Here is a 16,634-nt window from a genome sequence, read left to right as displayed (position 1 = left end):
GGACTCATTCACAGCGCTGTGTTATTCCCCCTGCTGACAGCTTCACACTCAGCACGTCTTTCTGCTGCTCTGCTTTGCTTGGAGATCTTGCAGCAGGAAGTCTATAAAGTGAAATCTATCCGTTGGTAGTTTGATCTACCTCTCCTTCAATGCACATGTTGAAGAGTCCCTGGATAAGACTGATGTTCACAGCTGTTCTTTCTGTCAGCTCCAACCTGTCTGATTGTTCTCCTCTGAGCTCTCTCATCACCAAACTAATGCTCACCGGTTTTAGTTTCACACAATGCAACAATGCTTATGGCAAAAGGATAATTTGTTTTTGATGGATCTGTTTTCTCTTCGCACTGTAGCCTTGCTGCTTAGAATCTGTTCATTTACTGCAACGGTGAGTTTAAAAATGTACACATAGGAACTAAAGGCAACACGTGTGCTCTGCCGGAAGCTCACCACGTGACACCAGGCGGAAGAAAACAAAGGAAAGGCGCTAATACCGTTAGCTTTCCACGTGTGTGTGCCTGAGCACAGGGACTGTTGTGTTGTTGTGTGAGCTGAGTGTGTGAGCTGCGGCAGCAACGATGCCTTCAGTTCAGTATCTGAGAGAGTTCATCAACGAGCGACTAACTGCTGCTGCTGAACAAATATTCTTGGAGTTTGAAAAAACGATCGTCCAGTACGAGGAAGAGATCGACCGTCAGCGCAGACTGCTGGATATCACCTGGAAACCCCAAATCAAGCTGCACAGGACAGGTGAGTGTCCCTCTGAGGGAGGATCCTGATCACAGCTCTGCGGGACGTTTCTGATTGTGAGGACTTTTTGGAGATGTGAGCTAACAAAGAGCAAACAGAGGACAGGACTGCGCTGCGCTGCATTCAAACAGCAGGCGCTGAAATCAGCCTGGATTTCTCTCTTGATTATTTAGTGAAACAAAGTTAGGATTAGAAGATTTGTGAGTCTGGTTCAGAGGGGGGCCCATGTGCCGAAAAGCCCCCGGACGTGTCGTGGTTGCATTCCGACCTGGTCCGTTTCCTCCCCGCTCTGTCCCGCTTTTCCTTTCTATAGAATAGTTAATGTAATGCTTTGTAATCAGGCCGGATTTGAGCATTTATTCAACCTGAATTCATCAATGAATGGGTTTGTTTAGGCGGAATCATTTTAAACAGCTTCATGTTTCCTGTTAAGCTTTTTTTTTAAGTGAATTTTATTCATCAACAACAATATAAACAAATACGGCAACATTAGTTGTGCAATACATCTGTATATACACAAGGCTGAGCACAGTAGCGGTTTTAGATACGGGCGACACGGGCGGTTGCCCGGGGCGGTATCACGGGTATTGGCACAAAAAAAAATTGCTGGTACTCATGCTGCCCGACGTCAGCCAGCGCATAGTGGGAATGTCACAGGCACCGATCGGTTTTCTATCGCCCATTTGCTGGGAGTAAGGGCGCCCCCCCCCGTTTGCGAGGTGCGCCCGCTGCTGGCGGCACAGGGAAGAGAGGGCGGGGCGGCGGGGGAGTCTCTGGCTGGAGCAGCATCTAATAACCAACTCGCAAAATCAAACAAAATAAAAACAAAGCAACAAACACGAAAACACCAGACATCTCCGCTACAGACAGTCCAGCATATAGAGACGAGACGACGAGGCTCCAGTTACAGCAGTGCAAGTAAACAAACAATATATATAAGAAAATAAATATACACTTTAGGACTCGGGGTAAAGGATCAATAACAATTTAAAATTTACAGTTTGATGATTTAAAGTCTCCACACAACCCGTCGAAAGGGGAGGGGCCTGCTGCTTCCAAATAGAGCGTATTTCATTCATAATGATGTAAATCCAAGCTCATTATGGATTCATGATCTGAATCCTGGGTTGTGACAAAGTGAATCTGTGAACTAAGGTGTAGGTCTGTTAGATCATGTTGTGGTGATCCTCGAGTTGAGGGATTTGTGTTCATACTGGAGTGCAAAATTAAAACCAATGGAAGATGGACAAGAAAAGTTCAAAGCCATCAGGTGCTCAGTTTAGAAAAAAGAGAAAAGAAGAGGAGGAGAAACGAGCAAAGATGCAGGTAAGCAGATGTGTGATTGGATAATGGCAGGTCATCCTGAAACTATCAGAATACTTTATTAATCCCTAAGGAAATTATGTGGGTTACAGTTGCTCCAAGAAGAAATGGTAAAAATATTAACAGTAACAGACTAAACTCCAAACAATACATTATGTTACAGATTTTAATATTAATCAGTCATTGTTAATTGTTGATTTGTCCTGTTCTCATTGTATGACGAATTATGATGGCCGTTTGGTAGCTGTTTGCATACAATGCATACTCTCTCTCTTCGTGTGTGTGTGTGTGTGTGTGTGTGTGTGTGTGTGTGTGTGTGTACAACAGTTTTATGTTAATGTACAATCCTTAATGTTTTGTCTGTGTGTGTGTGTGTGGGGGGGGGGATTAAATGATCTTTAGGATGGAAAATATGTTATACAGAAAAAAGAATATATCGCAATATTTATCGTTACCGCACATGCTTCTAATTATACCGTGATATGGATCGTGGGTCATATCGCCCAGCCCTAGTTAGTCGCCAAACCAACACCAACTACATTTTTAAATCTTAATATACAATGAGTAACAGTAGGGTGGACATTAGGTAAGGCTGCACTTTTAGCAGCGATCTCTTATAGAAAACCTTTCCGCACATATATAAAAAAGGTCAGCAGCTCCAAACCGTAGTGAAGGGAGTTCTGGCTAATATGTCGGGTTCCTTGTTGGGCTCATAGCCGAAAACTAGCTTTAATATGTTGTCTGGGTCGACTTTGCTAGCGAGAGACAGAGAGAGGCATTGAAAGGCTGCTCCAACAAAACTTATTGTTTTGGAGGAAAACACGAACACAGTGTACAGTCAAGTCCTAATAGCTTACTTTCAACTGGGCTTGTCAGGCTCTCTTTTTGGCTGCAGTGGTTATTATTATATTTGCATGCTTCCAACTCCCGTTTCTGCTCGGTGACAACTCGTCAACTCTTTCCCCCTCTCCCTTTTCTCCCTCCCTCACGCTCACAGACATGGTGGCTGTAGCTCAGGAGGTAGAGGTGGTCACCTACTGATCGGGAGGTTGGTGGTTTGATCCCTGGCTCTTCCAGTCTGCATGTCAAGATACTAACCCTGGAGTATGAATGTGTGTGAATGTCGTTAGTAAGCACTATGTATAGATAAAGTGCTTGTGAGAATGGGTGTGATTGGGTGAATGAGGCATGTTGTATAGAGCGCTTTGAGTACTCCGTGAGAGTACAAAAACGCTATATAAGAATCAGACCATTTACATAACTGGTATGGCAGTCCATTCTCCCTGCAGCACAGACTACACTGCCCATGAGGCTATATTCTTTAGGATTATGCCTGTAACACTCCAACTATTGCCTTCATATTAAATAATTTTTTGAATAATAATTAAAAAATTTTTTTTAAATTATTAAAAAATATTTCTTCACTTCATGGGCTGCAAGATTGAGACACAGGCATTAGAGCCTCTTAATGCGGGTTTTGTTTGGGTTTCCACCGATGTGGAATTACCAAAAATAGAGAGGGCATAGCCTAACATGAAACAGGAAAAGACTGCAGTGTAATCCATTTATTTCAACAAAGTAACTGTATTCTGAATAACTTTTTAAAAATGGTGACTGTAACAGAATATAGTCACTCAAATTTTGTATTTGAAATACACAATGCCAGTACATGTATTCCGTTACTCCCCAACACTGATTATCTGACTTACTGTGGCTTTTAAAGTAATGATTAAGTTAGCGCAGACCTGTGGTACAAAGCTTACAAGTAGAGAGGTTTACCATATTTACCGCCAAGTCTTGTCCCATGGAGGTGTTCCGTGGAGGACCCAACTCCATGGGACAAGACTCAACGGTCAATCTGCATCTAAAGGACAAAGGTCACTCTTTCAGGGATGCCAATGTACACATATTGGACAGAGAAGATTAATGGTTTGAATGAGTAAAAGAAGCCATTTATATCCACTGTGCACGACCATCTTTGAACAGAGAAGGTGATTTACGACACTGTGCCATCTATAATCCAGTTTTGAGATCCCTTTCCAGACGCCTAAACTCCCACTCACATCCTGGGCCATCTGACCTCAGGACATCACATGATAAGGTAGACCTACATCCGTTTTTACACCTTGGCTCATGTGATTAGGTAGAGGATCATTAGGGGGTCCACTGTCCCTCTCAGGGAGGAGGGGGGCACTCCCACAGGGCTGAAATCTGGGACTCCCCACCACTTGACCCTAGAACTGAAGAAGCTTCTCAGATGAGAGGTGAAACGTCTTCAAGCAACTTAAAGGAGTCCTGACACTTTTTTCCATGCTCCTTAGACCACTGAGGCAGTTAAATAACTCCTTGGTGGCAGAGCCCCTAGGGTGGATGAGGTCCACCCCAGGGGCTTTAATGCTTCAATCTTAAATATGATCAACCTATCTCTAATAATCAGCTATGTAGCACAGGCCTTCAAGCTGGCTGTAGTTAAACCTTTACTCAAAAAGCATCTCTAGACCCAGCAGTCTTAGCTAGTTATAGGCCAATCTCCAACCTTCCTTTATATCAAACATCCTTGAAAGAGTAGTTGTCAAACAGCTAACAGATCATCTGCAGAGGTTTATTTGAAGAGTTTCAGTCAGGTTTCAGAGCTCATCACAGCACAGAAACAGCTTTAGTGAAGGTTATAAATGATCTTGAATTGAATTGAATTGAAATTTATTTCAGTCAACAACAACAACAGATTATAATTTTACATAAAAGTACTCAAACAGAAACCGAAAAAGGAATAGGCTGAAGCCTTATGGCTTATACTTATCCTATCCCTTACCCCCATAGAAATAATCAAATCCATAACCAAGAAAATAAATATCATTGATAAATAAGTTGTATAACAGTTTGAAAAGAAATCAATGATAAATCAAGAAATTAAATCAACACAAAAAAAATTTAACAAACCAAATTTCTATAACCTTGTATAATACTAAGTTTTTAAAATCTTCCTGAAGAATGACAAAGAAAAACACATCTTCAGTTCATCATTAAGTCCATTCCATAATTTCACTCCCAAAACTGACACACATCTATACTTAACATTGGTTCTCACTTTAGGCATTTCAAACTTATAAGACCCCCTCAAATCATATTTTCCATCTCTTAGTTGAAACATACTTAAAATACAAATTGGAACATTCTTTTTCATGACACGATATATCATTTCTAAAGTTTTAGAATATATAATGTCCATGAATTTTAACATAGATGATCCTACAAAAAACTGGTTGGTGGACTCCCTATATCCAACTTTATTTATTATTCTAATAGCTCTTTTTTGCAATTTAAATATTGAATCCAAATATGTTTTGTATGTGTTCCCCCAAATTTCTGCACGGTAGGTCATATAAGGCAAACAAAGGGAAGTATACAATAAATAAAGGCAGTTCTTATTCAAAAAATCTCTTGTTTTATAAAGAATAGAAATAGACATGGATAATTTTCGTTTCACATGTTCTATGTGGGGCTTCCAACAAAGTTTATCATCAATAATTACTCCTAAAAATTTTGTCTCATATACTCTTTCAATTTCAACATTATTTAAATTCAATTCTACTTTAATATTACTTTTACTACCTCCAAATAACATAAATTTTGTTTTACTTTCATTCAATGATAGTTTATTAAATACAAACCATCTATTTAACTTCATGAGTTCTGTTTCTACTGTTTTCAGTAATTTCTTTATGTCTTTTCCTGAGCAAAATAAGTTTGTATCATCAGCAAACATCACATATTTTAAAGTATCACTGGCTGTACAAATATCATTTATATAAAGTAAAAATAACTTAGGTCCCAAAACAGATCCTTGCGGAACTCCACAAGTTACTTTTCTAAGTTTAGATTTCATGTTATTAATACTCACATATTGGAACCTATTATTCAAGTAACTATTTAACCAAAATTGTACAACACCTCTTAAACCATACCTTTCACACTTCTGTAAAAGTAAAGAATGATCTATCGTATCAAAGGCTTTACGTAAATCAATGAACACACCTATTCCAAACTGTTTTTCATCCACAGCCGTTGCAATATTTTCAATAAATTCCATCACAGCTAGAGATGTTGAGCGATTTCTTCTGAACCCATACTGATGATCATTCAATAAATCATATTTATCAATAAAAGAATCTAGTTTGTTTGCAAATAGTTTTTCAAGAATCTTTGAAAACTGAGGCAGTAAAGATACCGGTCTATAGTTTGACACAATCTGTTTATCACCAGTTTTATATAGTGGGATCACTTCGGCAATTTTCATTTTATCTGGAAAAATTCCAGTTTGAAATGATTTGTTACAAATATATGTTAACGGCTGAAGGACACTATGAAGAACTTCTTTAATTAGTGACATGTCAAGTTCATCACAATCCGTGGATTTTTTACTCTTGAATTTACTCACCACTTCTACAATGTCACTCTCACAGACTCCACCAAGAAACATTGAGTTACATTTAGAAGAAGTAGAATCTACTTCATCATTTCCTCCTGGTACAGAAATCTCTTTTGCCAAGTTGGGACCTACATTAACAAAGTAATCATTAAATTCATTAACTATGCTCTCAGTATTCTCAATCACTACGTTACCTCTTGTTACAATATGTGTTGGAGAACATGTATTATGTTGATTTTTTATTATCCTATTTAATACACTCCAGGTAGCCTTAATATTACTTTTATGTTTTTGAAGCAGCTGTTCATAATATCTTTTCTTTTCATATCGCATAATAGATGTTAATTTATTTCGATATTTCTTATATTTGTCTTCATTTTCCTTTGTTCTATGTGTCAAAAAAAATCCTGTATAACCTATTTTTCTTTTTACAGGCTCTTTCCAGACCTTGTGTAAACCATGGTTTTTTCTTTTTATAATTTTTAGAAAACTTTAATTGGACAATGGCTGTCATAGATTGACAAAAATATATCCAAAAACGCATTGTAAGCATCATTAGTGTCTTCCACATAAACATTTTGCCAGTCATAATTTTCTAAGTCTGTTTTAAAAGCCGTAATTTGTTCTGGTGTTTTTATTCTACCACTGTAATCCATTTTCTTTTCCTCTTGAAAATGAAGTTGATTGTTGTAAATGGTAAATGGCCTGTATTTATATAGCGCTTTACTAGTCCCTATGGACCCCAAAGCGCTTTACATATCCAGTCATCCACCCATTCACACACACATTCACACACTGGTGATGGCAAGCTACATTGTAGCCACAGCCACCCTGGGGCGCACTGATAGAGGCGAGGCTGCCGGACACTGGCGCCACTGGGCCCTCTGACCACCACCAGTAGGCAACGGGTGAAGTGTCTCGCCCAAGGACACAACGACCGAGACTGTCCGAGCCGGGGCTCGAACCGGCAACCTTCCGATTACAAGGCGAACTCCCAACTCTTGAGCCACAATCGCCAATGATTGTTCATTTCAAACACTGAAAAGACTTCTTATCTTCTTATGGCCTCTGACAGTGGACTCATCTCTGTGCTTGTCCTGCTAGACCTTAGTGCAGCGTTCGATACTGTCGACCATAATATCCTATTAGAGCGATTAGAACATGCTGTAGGTATTACAGGTACTGCACTGCAGTGGTTTGTATCATATCTATCTAATAGACTCCAGTTTGTGCATGTAAATGGAGAGTCCTCTTCACACACTGAGGTTAATTATGGAGTTCCACAGGGTTCAGTGCTAGGACCAATTCTGTTTACATTATACATGCTTCCCTTAGGCAGCATCATTAGAAGACATAGCATACATTTACACTGCTATGCCGATGACACCCAGCTCTATCTGTCCATGAAGCCAGATAACACACACCAATGAGTTAAACTGCAGGAATGTCTTAAAGACATAAAGACCTGGATGGCCGCTAACTTTCTGCTTCTTAATTCAGATCAAACTGAGGTTATTGTACTCGGCCCTGAAAAGCCTAGAAATATGGTATCTAACCAGATTCTTACTCTGGATGGCATTACCTTGGCCTCCAGTAACACTGTGAGGAACCTTGGAGTCATTTTTGACCAGGACATGTCCTTCAAAGCACATATTAAACAAATATGTAAGACTGCTTTCTTCCATTTGTGCAACATCTCTAAAGTTAGAAATATCCTGTCTCAGAGTGACGCTGAAAAACTAGTTCATGCATTTATTACTTCCAGGCTGGACTACTGTAATTCATTATTATCAGGAAGTCCTAAAAACTCCCTGAAAAGCCTTCAGTTAATCCAAAATGCTGCAGCAAGAGTCCTGACAGGGACTAGAAAGAGAGAGCATATTTCTCCTGTATTGGCTTCCCTTCATTGGCTTCCTGTTAAATCCAGAATTCAAAATCCTGCTCCTCACATACAAGGTCTTAAATAATCAGGCCCCATCTTATCTTAATGACCTTGTAGTACCATATCACCCTATTAGAGCACTTCGCTCTCACACTGCAGGCCTACTTGTTGTGCCTAGAGTATTTAAAAGTAGAATGGGAGGGAGAGCCTTCAGTTCTCAGGCCCCTCTTCTGTGGAACCAGCCTCCAGTTTGGATTCAGGAGACAGACACTATCTCTACTTTTAAGATTAGGCTTCAAACTTTCCTTTTTGCTAAAGCATATGGGGCAGGGATAGCTCAGTAGGTAAAGTGGTCGCCCCATGATCGGAAGGTCGGCGGTTCGAATCCACTTAACGGCTACCCTGAGGTACCCCTGAGCAAGGTACCGTCCCTACACACTGCTCCCCGGGCGCCTGCTTAGTGGGCTGCCCACTGCTTCACTGAGTGAATGGGTCAAATGCAGAGAAAAACAAGTAATTTCCCCATGGGGATCAATAAAGTATCCATTATTATTATTATTATTATATAGTTAGGGCTGGACCAGGTGACCCTGAATCCGCCCTTAGTTATGCTGCAATAGACTTAGGCTGCCGGGGGATTCCCATGATGCATTGAGTTTTTCCTTTCCAGTCATCTTTCTCACTCACTATGTGTTAACAGACCTCTGTGCATTGAATCATATCTGTTATTAATCTCTGTCTCTCTTCCACAGCATGTCTTTATCCTGTCTTCCTTCTCTCACCCCAACCAATCACAGCAGATGGCCGCCCCTCCCTGAGCCTGGTTCTGCCGGAGGTTTCTTCCTGTTAAAAGGGAGTTTTTCCTTCCCACTGTTGCCAAAGTGCTTGCTCATAGGGGTCATATGATTGTTGGGTTTTTCTCTGTATGTATTATTGTACGATCTACTGTACATCTTTAAGAAGGGGGACCGGAGGGTGTGTTCCAACTGTAGGGAAATCGCACTCCTCGGCCTCCATGGGAAGGTCTATGCCAGGTTGCTGGAAAGGAGAGTCCATCCGTTAGTCAAACCTTGAGTACAGGAGGAACAATGCTGTTTTCATCCTAGTCGTGGAACACTGTATAGATCCTTCTCAATGATACTTGAGGGTGCATGGGAGTTTGCCCAACCAGTCTACGTGTGTTTTGGTGATTTGGAGAGAGATTCCCAGGGTCTTCTGTGGGGGTGCTCCGGGAATATGGGGTGACTGGCTGGCAATAAGTCGGACTCGTTCCTGGTGGGTGATGGGCTCCGGCAGGGCTGCCCTTTGTTCGTTATTATATCCCCCCCAAAAAAATCAAAATGTATTTCTATAGCACATAAAAATACAACAAAGTTGACCAAAGTGTTTCACAGTCGGTCAGAGCAATACCATAAGACAGAATTAAAAAAAAGAAACAGTTTAAAGGAGGGCAGGAAACAATATGACAATTGTTTGAAACAAAAACTGGCCACGAAATAACATACTAGTTTAAATCAAAAGCGACACTAAAATAATAAGTTTTAAGACACAATTTAAAAGACTGGATGGACTCGGAGGAACGAATATAAGGAGGGAGGTTATTCTAGAGTCTGGGAGCTACGACAGCAAAGGCCCGATCACCTCTGGACTTCAGACAAGACCTTGGTTGCATCAGGAGCATTTGATTGGAAGATCTAAGTGCCTTATTAGGGATATACAAATGAACGAGTTCACATAGATAGCTGGGATCCAAATTATTTAAAATTTTAAAGGTAAGCAAAAGAATTTTGAAATTGATACAATAATCAACAAGGAGCCCATGTAGGTTGGCTAAAACTGGTGTGATGTGGACATAATTTCTAGTACCAGTTAAGAGACACGCAGCTGCGTTTTGAACTAACTGGAGCCGGTGAATAGAGAAAAATAGAAGGCCCAAGTAGAGAGAGTTACAGTAGTCTAATTTGGAAGTGATAAAAGCGTGAATGAGCTTTTCAAGGACCTTCAAAGTGAGGTATAGTTTAGCTTTAGATGTCTGACGCAGGTGGTAGAAACTTTTTTTTTCCCACAGGAGAGATCTGTTTCTTGAGTTTAAAAGAGCTGCCCAGGAAAACACCAAGGTTTCTAACAGTGGGTGAGAGATGGCTAGCAAGGAGCCCTAAGGCATCAGTTAGTTGTTCCAGCGGGGTGTGACTATCAAAAACTATAACTTCTGTCTTATCCTCGTTCAGTGTGAGCGAGCTACATGATAACCAAGTTTTGGCCTCATTTAGACAGTCAAATAGGGGTTGCAAGGAAGTAGAGACATCCGATGTCAAAGGGAAATAAAATTGTATGTCGTCGGCGTAGCAGTGAAAGGAAGTGTAATCCCAACGGCAGCATGTGTTCTTTTTCTTTATAATGGGTTGCACGACAGCGTGCTTAAATACTGACGGTACACAACCTGATGACAGTGATATATTCAGTAACAGTTGGATACAGGGACCAACAGTGGGCAAAGCTTCCTTAAGAAAACGAGAGGGAAGGATATCATGGGGGGAATTCGAGATTTTGAGATGATCAATTATAGCTGTTAAATCAGAATCAGACAGTGGCTGGAACTGTTGAAAGACAGTCAAGCATTCAGGGACTGGAACAGGGTCAGAAACTAACAATGATGGAGATGAGAGAGATGCCCTCAGAACTGAAATTTTGCCAGTGAAATATTTAAAAATTTATTACAAAGTACAGGGGAGGCATCCCTATAAGTAAAGGGGCAAGGGTTTATCAAGAAATTAAAAATACTAAAAAGGGCTTGGGGATTATGGCAGTTAGACCTAATAATACCAGAGAAGAAGGTAGATTTGGCAGCATGTCCAGCGAGACATGGAGTTTATCTTTTTTCCATTTTTGCTCAGTGTGCCGGCATTCACACCTAAGGGCGCGGGTAGTGTCATTAAGCCAGGGTTGGCGTAACAATTCGGCACTTTATGTCCTCAGAGGTGCCACCGAATTAAGAATGTCGGCACATCTAGTATTAAAAAGGTTGGTAAGTTCCTCCGCTGATAAATCCGCAATACCATTAACATCAAAAAGAGGGGAATCAAAAAAAGCAGCAGTGAAATGAGCAATTGACTGAGAGCTCATCTAGCGTGTTTGCCGTAGAGAACCATCACTATACAAATCAACATTGTTAATAACAGTATTAAACAAAATGGTCCGAAATCCTGAGGTTCTCCCAATTTAAAGCGATCACCAATCGGAGAAAAGAAAAGGATAATGTTTAATCGTTTCCCATACAACTTTATCCGTGATGTCTGTGATGCAGATATCCAAACCATTTGACAGTACCAAGTTGAGTGTGTGACCTTTTGTGTGAGTTGGATCACTTACCCACTGGGTGAGATTAAACGAATTAATAAGAGTAAGGAAGTCTTTGACTAGTGAGTCGTCTTTGCAACAAACATGAATGTTAAAATCCCCAACAATTAAAATACGATCATAGCGTAAGACAACACTCCTCAGTAAGTCAGCAAATTCAGAAATAAAATCCTTAACAAATTTCGGGGGGCAATACACCAAAGCACAAAGAAATGAAGGGATGCGGTTCAGTTCCAATAACTGCACCTCGAAGCTGGGGTACAGAACAGATGACAGCTGCCGACATCGAAATTTGTTTTTAAAAACTGAAGCTAGCCCTCCACCTCTGCCAATGGTTCGGGGTGAGCTCAGAACAGTGAAATTGGGTGGAAGCAGTTCTGAGAATGAAACTTGGCTTCACCAGGGCGAAGCCAAGTATCAGTCAAGAATAACAAGTCAAGTCCGGATGAGCGAATAAAATCATTTAAGACAAAAGTCTTATTAGCCAGTGACCTCATGTTTAACAAGGCCATCTGAAGAGTGGTCACACTGTTGCTGGTGCTCCCCCACCCCAGGGGTGGACAGGATTTCTAGGCTTAGCCAAGTGGCAGAAGGCTTTCACTTGGGTGGGCTCAGAACCTCATCTATGCTTTTTGCGGATGATGTGGTTCTGTTGGCTTCATTGGGTGATGGCCTTCAGCTCACTTTGGAACGCTTCACAGCTGAGTGTGAAGCGGTGGGAATGAGAATCAGCACCTCCAAATCTGAGGCCATGGTCCTCAGCTGGAAAAGGGTAGAGTGCCCAATCTGGGTAGAAGATTAGTTCTGTTTCAAATATCTTTATTAAGAGCAAGTATCATGATTGTAGTTTTTACAAATTGACATAACATAGCTTATGCTCCTTTTTTTCTCTAAACTAACAAGGCAAATAATTAGAAGATTAGTTCTTGCCTCAAGTGGAGGAGTTTAACTATCTCGTGGTCTTGTTCACGATTGAAGGGAAAAGGGTGCAGGAGATCAACAGATGGGATTGGTGCTGTGGCCACAGTAATGTGGACGCTGTACCGCTCTGTTGTGGTGAAGAAAGAGCTGACTGTAAATGCGAAGCTCTAAATTTACTGATCAATCTATATCCCTACCCTCACCTATGGTCACGAGCTGTGGGTAGTGACTGAAAGAAAATGATTGTGGATACAAGCGGCGGAAATGAGCTTCCTCCAATGGGTTGCTAGCCTTTCCCTTAGAGAGAGGATGAGATGGTAAAATGTTCTAAAAGAAAGAAAACAAGGATTGACCAAATAATGTTTTGTATTTTGGTAGTTAGCAGTGTCCATATTCTGCTCTTCTACTGCGACTCCTGCGCTGCTGACTTTTGAAATCATTCTGCTCACTAACTGGCTCAACATTGGCTCAACAGTGCATGGACTGGACAGCCTAACAGGCTAGCTACAGTGCTAAAGAGAAACCTGGAATTGTTGTCATTTTATTCTAAGGTAAATAAAAAGATGTACTAGCTTCATGGAGTGCTTTTTTTTTTAAAGACATCAGCTTGTAGTTTAATGATGGTTTACCCTTATTGCTGTTCTTTAGTTTATTTAAAAGTAAATTTGCTTCTGTTTTTCTGGTATAACATCATATCACTTTCTTTGCGATGTCTCCTTTTGTCCCTCCAGATGTCTTACAGCAACATGTTCCTAAGAAGGAGGTGGTACCGACGGAGCAGCAGCTCTGTAATCAGGATAACAACTCCAGTCTGAAACACGGGAAACCAGAATCTCCACAGATTAAGGAGGAACCGGAGGAACTCTGCAGCAGTCAGGAGGGAGAGCAGCTTATACTGAAGGAGGAGACGGATACCTTTATGGTGACCGCTACTTGCGACAAAAGTGACCAAACCGAAACAGGTGGGCAGCAGCTCCTGTTTCTAAGCTCTGCTGTAGCTGAGAACCAAGATCAGGGACGAAGCGAGAAACTTGATTTACAATCAATTCGATTTACGAACAAAAGTCACAAGAATAAAGAAGACCCGACAACATCAGGGAGTAGGTGTAACTCTGATAAAAGTACAAAGTATCTAAAATGTGATGTTTGTGGAAAAGTATTCCGATATAATTATGAAATGACAAGACATTATAGAATCCACACAGGCGAGAAACCGTATTCATGCACTATTTGTGGCAAAGGTTTCGTATGTACTGGCTCTTTAGCAAAGCACAGAAGAGCTCACACAGGTGAGAAGCCTTATTCTTGTATAACATGTGGGAAAAAGTTTGCTTATAACAGTGATTTACTGAGACACCTGAAGACGCACACTGGTGAGAAACCATATCATTGTAAAAGATGTGGGAAAATGTTTCTATATAATAGTAATTTACTGAAACACATGCGGACTCACACAGGTGAGAAACCATATGGATGTAAAACATGTGGGAAAATGTTTGCTTATAATGGTGATTTACTGAAGCACACAAGAGCTCATACAGGTGAAAAGCCATATCATTGTAAAACATGTGGGAAAATGTTCGGATACAGTAGTTCTCTGTTAAAACACATGGGAATTCACACAGGTGTGAAACCACATCATTGTAAAACATGTGGGAAAATGTTTGCTTCTAATAGTGATTTAGTGAAACACACGAGGATGCACACTGGTGAGAGACCATATCATTGTAAAACTTGTGGGAAAGTATTTGCATATAGTAGTTCCTTATTGAAACACATGAGAATGCATACAGGTGTTAAACCATATCATTGTAAAACTTGTGGGAAATCGTTCACCCGTAACTCTATTTTGACAGAACACACAAGAACACACACAGGTGAGAAACCGTATGAATGCAAAACATGTGGGAAAAGGTTTAACTCTAGAACTCATTTGTTGCGCCACATGAAAACTCACGCTAAGCGGTGCACTATCGATACAAGATTATTGGCTTAGTGAGCTGCTTTGAGCTAAAAGTCAGAGGTTTGTGTCACAAAAGTTACTTTTTTAAAATCTGGTTTTAATTACCCTGTTCAGCTATGAATAATTGAAAGAGGTATGAATATAAATACTGATTTAAAGATTATGGTAACTTACACTGAACACATAAGCTGTTAAAGAGCAGGTAAAGTTGAGAGGTTTAACTGGAATGTGCATATATTCATATATATATTCAAGTATGCAGAAAACGTGGAAATGTTGTACTTGATTCTCTGCTGAATCTGCTGCTAAATCTGTTACACTAATTTAATTGTAGCTATTAGAAGATGGATCACAAAAAACAAAACAATTACTTTAGTTTGCAACAAAGTAAAGCAAATATTTTCTTGGGCTTTGGAACTATAAGCTTTAACATTTAAATGGGTCCAGTTTAAAGTATCAGAGCTCTAGTGAGAGCCGAGTGCACACTCTTGTCATATTTTCAGCAAGTGTTTTATTGGTATATTTTCTTTATGTTTTCTATAATTTTTTAATCATTTTATCGACATCTGATAATGTCTGTTTATTCTGACTGAGATTTTAGTTTTGTTAATTCTGTTTATATAAAGGAAGCCTGGTGTGTTGATCTTCATTGATAGTATATGCTTCTTTTTTTTTCTAAAGGGGGGTGCTCTGTATCGCAAAACTGAAATCTAGGAGCTGTTTCTATGTTTTTCCATCTAAATCTTAAACATGATGCTGTCCACTGTGGTGATGATGTGGTTGACAGTCTATCAGAGAGTAAACCAGTTACACTCTCACCTGTGGTAAATATAATCACTGTTTAGAACAACATTCATGTCTTTGGACTGTGGGAGGAAGCTGGAGTACCCAGAGAGAACATGCAGACTCCACACAGGGAGGCCTGAGCCAACCAGGACCTTCTTACTGTGATGGGACGGTGCAAGCCACTGCGACAACGTGCTGCTGGTTTCTTTTTGAATAAATAGAAGATCTTTGTTTTGTTTTAATTGGGGTGGTCTTTTGTATTCATATGTTTTGTTTATTTAGCTCATTTAGTGCATTTATATTAATTTACTGTTAATTTTAAGTTGTTTAAGAATCTAGACTTGCTGTGAGAACCTCAGGTTCAAAGATAGATAGGTGTAAGCGTAACATTTTCATTTCTTGTTCTGCACGCATTAAATAAAGCACTAAACCTGTAGTTAAACTCTCCTGTACTCATTGTATATGACCAAAAGGTTTCTTAAATGTCTGCCTTCAGTAAATACAGATTTTTTTCTGTCTAAATCAGGTCTTTATTTGAGGCTTCTAAGCAGTAAATTGCTAATCCTTTTCTTGCTCTCTCTCTCTCTCTCTCTCTCTCTCTCTCTCTCTCTCTCTCTCTCTCTTTATGTATGTACCTATGTATGAAAGCCATAATAGAAATGTGGAAATATAGTGTATATACAGTATCATGTATATTTTACAAAGCCTCTTGTTCATGGTTTTGGTTTTCTTTAGTTTGTAATTCTAGTCCTTCCTTACTTAGTATTTATCTTAGCCTGTGTTTAGTCTCTGATCCCATGTCTACTCAGAGTTTTCAGCCTTACACAGTCTTAATGGTCCACAAGGGCCGTGGACCCCATAACCGCTAAGGCCGGAAGTGCGAGGCTTGTGAAATGGGATGGTCTAGCCTCGGTTGCGCTGCCCAGGTTGCCTAGCAACCATGATACTAACAGCTGGAAACGTTTCATACAGCTTTGTTTGACAGAAATGAAGGAGAAAACCTTTTGTTCATTTGTTTCTACATGAGCTTTGTGTGATTTTAATAAGTATCTGAGGCTGAGATCACGGGACTGTGAAAACATGATTATTGGGCTTCATTACTGCACTGAACACCCATTTTAAGATTAGCTAGTAAATAACAATTAGCTAATGTTGTTCATGAGACCAAAGTCCTCTCACTTTGGGTGAATATAATATGGCCAATATTAAAGTTATTACAGCAGTGA

The 16,634-nt window shown here is 40.1% G+C and overlaps 1 protein-coding gene across 3 annotated transcripts; it reads left to right on the top strand.

Annotated features, from left to right (window-relative positions):
• Nucleotides 1-48: 48 nt before the first annotated feature.
• Nucleotides 49-15,844, top strand: LOC106676376 (uncharacterized). Of its 3 annotated transcripts, none has more exons than XM_076876682.1 (3): nt 418-747; nt 13,391-13,621; nt 15,468-15,844. In XM_076876682.1, exons 1-3 carry the CDS (start codon nt 576-578, stop codon nt 15,623-15,625), a joined length of 561 nt encoding a protein of 186 aa, XP_076732797.1. In that variant the 5' UTR covers nt 418-575; the 3' UTR covers nt 15,626-15,844. The 3 variants fall into 3 exon arrangements, with proteins under 3 accessions (XP_024655666.1, XP_076732797.1, XP_076732796.1); XM_076876681.1 differs by adding an exon at nt 13,135-13,210 and having other exon boundaries at nt 612-747; nt 13,391-15,844; XM_024799898.2 differs by having other exon boundaries at nt 49-747; nt 13,391-15,844.
• The last annotated feature ends 790 nt before the right edge of the window (nt 15,845-16,634 follow it).

This window comes from Maylandia zebra, linkage group LG18 (assembly GCF_041146795.1).
Source record: "Maylandia zebra isolate NMK-2024a linkage group LG18, Mzebra_GT3a, whole genome shotgun sequence".
Lineage (NCBI taxonomy): Eukaryota > Metazoa > Chordata > Actinopteri > Cichliformes > Cichlidae > Maylandia > Maylandia zebra.
The sequence above is the reverse complement of the archived record's forward strand: the minus strand, read 5'-3'. Positions and strand labels throughout refer to the sequence as shown.

Coding starts and splice junctions, on each gene's coding strand:
- LOC106676376 (XM_024799898.2), top strand. CDS start 576: ATGCCTTCAGTTCAGTATCTGAGAGAGTTCATCAACGAGCGACTAACT. Junction 748..13,390: donor AATCAAGCTGCACAGGACAG/GTGAGTGTCCCT, acceptor TTGTCCCTCCAG/ATGTCTTACAGCAACATGTT.